This window comes from Protomyctophum parallelum (genome assembly GCF_964188405.1).
Source record: "Protomyctophum parallelum genome assembly, chromosome: 5".
Classification (NCBI taxonomy): domain Eukaryota; kingdom Metazoa; phylum Chordata; class Actinopteri; order Myctophiformes; family Myctophidae; genus Protomyctophum; species Protomyctophum parallelum.
The window spans coordinates 4,675,614-4,682,472 of NC_139702.1; the positions used below are offsets into that span (position 1 = coordinate 4,675,614).

Consider the following 6,859-nt stretch of genomic DNA (forward strand, 5'->3'; position numbering starts at 1 on the left):
GTATTGCAATAAATCTGTGGTTTTCAAACCTTTTCATATCAAGGTCCATTATTTATTGAGGCATTTGAGCCACAGACCACCATTTGAGCCACAGACCACCATTTGAGCCACAGACCACCATTTGAGCCACAGACCACCATTTGATGAGATAGAGCCTCTCAGACCAGACTTACGAATATTTTGTTATCGTTGGATACGATTTTGTACAGAATTCCATGCTGTATTGATGTTGGTACCATCAGGAGAGACACCAGGCGTTGATCAAAATAACAATTCTTCTACATTCTCTAACTCTGTAGACTTCTTGTAAATTAAGTAATGCAAAGAAAGGAACCCATTTTGGTGTCAGCATCATGTTATGCTTTAGCTATTGAAAAATAGCAGATCTACAAGCTCATATCGCGCCACCGAGTGGCGCGATACGAGCTTGTAGGTCTGCTATTTTATTTTAAATTCGAAGAACGACTGACATTTTTTAGAATCTGTTCTCAGGTCAGAATGGGTTAATCAGACCAGTGTGTGTCCAGTGGAAACCTCGTATGAATCTGATCTCAGGTCAGAATGGGTTTTAAACTGAAATCACTCCTACAGTACTGCACTCCTCACCACTGTCGCACTGCCTGTAGGCTACATATCCTGCACCATTCTGACATACTTTCTCTGCCACTCCTCACTTCTCTACACAAGAAGACTTGTCTGCACAATAAGTGTGTAATTAGCAAGTAACTGAATATGCTGCCAAATACAAAGTTGTTCCATAATGTAGTTTTCCCTTGCTGTCAGCTCATGGGGGAATTGTATCTCTATCCCGATTGGATAAAATTGGTATCCCGACCTGAAAATGTTTTTTTTTCTGTTTAATAAAAAGGCTGGAGAGATATGGAGGCATCCTGTTACTGAACAAACACTCAGTCTATAGCATTGAGTATAGAGCTTTTTAACACTTATCCAAAGAAAATAAATTACCCTACCTTTTAATTCATTTCAACTTCAAATTATAGTGCTGAAACAAATTGTCTTGTGACACTGAATGATGCAATACGACATTTTATTTAATTAAAATAATTAAATGTAATGCCTCAACTCCTACAATTCTATGTTCTTGTCAGGGTCCCCAGTTCAAATATGATTTATTTATTATTATTTAAACAAAATGGGGGGGGGGGGGGGGTCCCCAGTTCAAATATGATTATTTATTATTATTTAATCAGACCAGTGTGTGTCCAGTGGAAACCTCGTATGAATCTGATCTCAGGTCAGAATGGGTTAAACAAAATGGGGGTTCAAATATGATTATAAATGTGATTATTTGGGGGGGTCCCCAGTTCAAATATGATTATAAATGTGATTATTTGGGGGGGTCCCCAGTTCAAATATGATTATAAATGTGATTATTTGGGGGGGTCCCCAGTTCAAATATGATTATAAATGTGATTATTTGGGGGGGTCCCCAGTTCAAATATGATTATAAATGTGATTATTTGGGGGGGTCCCCAGTTCAAATATGATTATAAATGTGATTATTTGGGGGGGTCCCCAGTTCAAATATGATTATAAATGTGATTATTTGGGGGGGTCCCCAGTTCAAATATGATTATAAATGTGATTATTTGGGGGGGTCCCCAGTTCAAATATGATTATAAATGTGATTATTTGGGGGGGTCCCCAGTTCATATATGATTATAAATGTGATTATTTGGGGGGGTCCTCAGTTGATTGTGATTACTGATCATCCACTCTAAGCAAGCTGGTGGATCCAGGGAGATGTTTAGGGACACAGTGTTTATCCCAATCAGCATAACGCTGAAAGAAAACAACACAGTAGGCTTCATTATAATAATAATACTAATATTGCTATATAATGTACAGTTTTACGATGGTGCTAAAAGGATAACACAAAAATAGTAATGTATTCAATTAAACAATACTATAAAAGGCAGACAGACAGAGAGACCTTATAAACATGAGATAGTTACCGTCGTCTGTTCGGCTTTGCGAACACAGTCGACATACGGCTCGCTGGTTGGATCAAGATGGCACACAAAACATCGAACATCGAGCTAAAAGACAGACAGACAGACAGAGGTGAAACACACACAGATTGGACCTTATTCATCATATAAAAATGCTGAATCTAATCTAAAACTCACACCTGTGTGAAGTGAGGGTCGGGCCAGCCCATGTGTACCACCTGTTTGGAAGTAGGCCTACTCGTTGAATATCACTCAACACCCCATGCGTACCACCTGTTTTGAATGTGCACATAATGCAGGAGGCAGCAGGAGGCTGCTTTACTCATAGTGCTGGTGGATTTTTATGGAACAAACACTTCGCTGATGAGGATAATTCAAGCTTTTCGTTCAGCTGCAATGTTGGTGTAACCTGACTCGGCCAGATGGGGGCAGTAGAGAGTACACAGGATCCACCCCCTGCAGGACCTGTGTACTCTCTACTGCCCCCATCTGGCAGAGTCAGGTTAATGTTGGTGAGTTTGACATTGTTTAAAGGTTTTATGACATTCATTTTAATTTATTTTTCTTTTTCTTTTTTCTTTTAGGTTTTATGACCTCAATTACACCCAAAAAACCTGAACTTTGAACATTCAGTGGATTTTCTGTGGTCTGAAGTTTTCTTTGGGGTTTTTTGGGCCTTTTGAGCTACAATGATAACAGGCAACACAGTGAAACAGTGACATCTGCTGGCAAATTCCATTGACATATATGGGATTTGCAGTAAGTGATGTCACTTACTGCCGGCAAATCAGAGCACCTGTTTGAGCCAGAAAACCCCAGATCACAGAAAATCTACTGAATGTTAAAAGTTCATGTTTTTTGGGTGCAATTGAGATTAGAAAACCTAAAAAAAACAAGAACAATTCCAAAACCTTTTTTTTAATGTCACAATCCCTTTAATACAAACGGATAAGATTTTTCAGTTTGGATGAATGAGCTGTCAATGGGAAGTTGCAGCTATTAGCACCTTGCTGGCAAGATGGCAGTGCTGTGCATAAGATCAATTAACACAATGCTATGAGTGAGCAAGCTGCACCGATGTAAGATGGCCGCCACGTATAGCACGTCGCTCCATTCATTGGCCAGCAGCGCAGGTGAGCCATCTAGCCTTTCTTATATATATCTGCCTGGGGAAACCCATGGAAGATCTGGCATAGCCCACTTCCTTGTATTTCGCTAACCAATCACAGTGCAGAGGGGCATCACTCCAAATTTGCTGACGTCAGTGTTCTCAGTGCTCAGTTCGCTGAACCAATAGAGAGTATGCGCGTGACATCATCATCAAACCAGGAAGTTATGCAGGAACGCCCACTGAGTGGCAAAAAACTACTTTCCTGGCCTTGACAGCCCAGACATCCACACAGAAAAGTCCTATTTGATTGCATTAACCAACATTAAACAATGTTAAGTCACTTTGCCTGTTGCTTTGCCACTCGATGTGCCATTCACTTTAAGCATGTGCATACCCCCTATAGGATCCCACGCCTTTTTTCGACCGGCACCTGCCCCTCTAGACCAGAAAGCACACATAGGCTCACAAGCACACAGCGTTAAGACTTCACGGTCTCACAGACCCCTTCACCAACCCTTTTGAATGGACACTCAGGGCGATGTGCGTGCACATTGGCTCCAGGAACCTTTCTGCAGCCTGTGTTCCGTAAACGCACGTCAATTCTCACCCGGGGTGTGAGCTGAAAGACAATTCAGGACCCAGTTCAATTGGATTGGATTTGATTCAATTCAATGCAGTGATACTGCTACATGCTAGTATCTGACAATAATATGAAGTCACAATACCACATTTGATGAGGCAGTATTGCTTTGTTTAACATTTTAATAACCAATCAGACCCGTTTTTTCCTTAATTTGTAGCGTGTGGACCATGCGGTGACATTGATCAAATCTTGATAAAAAAATGCTTCTACTATATTATTTAGGCCCCCACAATCTAAAGCTATGTTTCTATGTCAGTGGTTCTTCGATTAAAGAAAAATAGCAGACCTACAAGCTCGTAGCGCGCCACTCGGTGGCGTGCTATGAGCTTGTAGATCTGCTATTTTTCAATAGCTATAAAGCACCAAAATGGGTTCCCACCCCGAAATGCGCTGCACAAGGTGCCCTTTTTTTAAACTTGAGCACCTGCCCCTCTAAATGTCTGTGCACGCCACTGGTCAATGGCATTCAATGTTTGCGTTAACACAATGTTTATGTGTGCACAAAGGCCTCAAATCTGGACATAGAGATTTTCTTCATTTCCAGAAAATTGAATTTATTTATTTTAGACCACTGTAATAAAGCATATATATACATGCAACAGTGTTACAGTACCTGTGCTATTTCACCGATCGCATAGAAGTTCAGATGTCCATAAAACATCTGTTGATTAGCTTTATTCAGAGCCAGATCAACAAAGCTCTTGAGGCGAGGTTCCAGCTGGCTGTAGCTGTTGTGTGTCTGTCCTGTTGCCAGGCAGAACACACAGCTCAGGAATAACACGATCATCTTCTGCAGCATGGATCCTGGACAGGAGAACATAGACCATTCCTTCTCAAAGTGGTCTCCGTGGAGGGAAGTAACTAAGAACATTATTTAATTTAAGTACTGTACTTAACCCATTCTGACCTGAGATTAGATTCACACGAGGTTTCCACTGGACACACGCTGGTCTGATGAACCCATTCTGACCTGAGATCAGATTCTAAAAATGTCAGTCGTTCTTCGATTTTTCAAAAAATAGCAGACCTACAAGCTCATATCGCGCCACTCGGTGGCGCGATATGAGCTTGTAGATCTGCTATTTTTCAATAGCTAAAGCATAACATGATGCCGACACCAACATTGGTTCCCGTTCAGAATGCGTTAAGTACATTTGTACTTTACTTGAGTAATTCCAACATCCAATATACTTTTACTTCTACTTCACTATACATCTCGGATCAAATATTGTATACTTTTACTCCATTGCATTTATTTGAAAACTTTAGTTACTACTTACTATAGTTACTTTGTAGATTTATATTATTATAACATTATTTATATACATTTCGGCCCTTGAAAATAGCCAATCTACAAGCTCACAAGCTGTCATTGTGAGCTTGTACATTTGAAAACTTAAAATGGGACATTCTGCATGAGTACTTTTACTTTTGGTACTTCAAGTAATAATAATAAATAATAATACATCTTTATTTATATAGCACCTTTCAAAACAGCTACAAAGTGCTTTACAAAATAAACAATAATAGCAAACATCACACAAAACAATGCAAAACATAATTAAAATACAAGCAAACAAACAATCACAGTAAGAAGCTAGGGCAGAGAAAACAATCAGTAGACCTAAAACACAATCAGGAGAGATTAGGATTAAAGGCTAGTCAATAAAAATGAGTTTAAATAGGGATTTAAAATGTGGAACTGACTCAGCGAGCCTATATTTCCAGGGTCAATGCATTCCTAAGGGCAAACGCTGAGTTCTGTGCGACCAGTTGAGTTCAGGGGTACATTTTGAGTACTTTTTCCACCACTGGGTACTAGATCTGCTATTTTTGTCTGCTCAAGCTTTTTAAATCCATGAAAACTAAGCCTCTTTCACAAAATTAAAAATGAAACTGGCATTCCTGTTTTGAAAGAAAATTAAAACTTGAAGTCAAACGAATGAAAAATAATAAAGAAATCCATAATTACCTTTTGCTTCAGAGGAGAATATTGATGTATTGTAGTTAGTCAAAGCTCAGTCTATAGAGCACTGGTTCACAAGCTTATTTTTCCCCTTACTTATCTGAAACAGGCTGAGACCACTCCCAACACACGCACGCACACGCACGCACACACACACACACACACACACACACACACACACACACACACACACACACACCCAAGCTATAAAGTATTGATGTGACGCAGCATTTCAGACATTCTAAATCTAAGCCAAAGCAGCAATACCAGACGACTCGTCCCTTTACCGACTTGCCCCCGCAAAATGTGTTAACCCATTCTGACCTGAGATCAGATTCATACGAGGTTTCCACTGGACACACACTGGTCTGATTAACCCATTCTGACCTGAGATCAGATTCTAAAAATGTCAGTCGTTCTTCGATTTAAAAAAAATAGCAGACCTACAAGCTCGTATCGCGCCACTCGGTGGCGCGATATGAGCTTGTAGATCTGCTATTTTTCAATAGCTAAAGCATAACATGATGCTAACACCAAAACGGGTGCCCGTTCAGAATGTGTTAATGTAGTTAACAGTTAATTTAGTATTTCCCTCCCTCTCTGAAAATAATTTCCGACCAGTCCGTCGATAAGCTTTAATATAATAAGGTTTATTATGCATATAAAGTTTACACCAAGCAAGCCTAAGCCAGTGACGCTCAGTCGTCTATGCACAGGATTGTTGGTTTCATTAGTTCCCCAGGCCCCCCTTGCTATATAGCTTATTGTGCCTAGTATAAGCAAAGCAAACAACAGAGGGGAAAAAAAACAAAGAAAGACAGGATGAAACAGTTAACAGGAACAAGACAGAACAGAAAAGAAAAGAAAAACAAAAAAACAAAACAAAGAAAACGAAAGAAACAAAACAAAACATCATATCAATGTTCTATAGGCCTATGTATCTACTATTTTTTTTCACCGAATACGTATAGCCTACTCAAGTAAAAAGTACCTAAAAATAGGTTTTGAGGTGACTGTTACGAAGGCTTTCACTTAGAGCTATAGGTTATACGGATAACCTAGGCTATAGTCCCATATATGGAGACAACGGCGATATCAAGCGCTGACATCATATTAAAGGTATATTCAGTGATTTCACTTAATTAAAATATCACTTATTTTTTTGT

The 6,859-nt window shown here is 39.5% G+C and overlaps 1 protein-coding gene across 1 annotated transcript; it reads right to left on the bottom strand.

Annotated features, from left to right (window-relative positions):
- Positions 1-473: 473 nt before the first annotated feature.
- Positions 474-5,738, bottom strand: LOC310858939 (uncharacterized protein). The gene is made up of 6 exons (XM_083765244.1): positions 5,700-5,738; positions 4,635-4,697; positions 4,341-4,531; positions 3,599-3,703; positions 1,977-2,060; positions 474-1,803 (listed from the first exon to the last, which is right to left on the bottom strand). The coding sequence occupies exons 3-6, from the start codon at positions 4,524-4,526 to the stop codon at positions 1,723-1,725; spliced, it is 456 nt and encodes a 151-aa protein (XP_083621370.1). The 5' UTR covers positions 4,527-4,531; positions 4,635-4,697; positions 5,700-5,738; the 3' UTR covers positions 474-1,722.
- Positions 5,739-6,859: the final 1,121 nt, after the last annotated feature.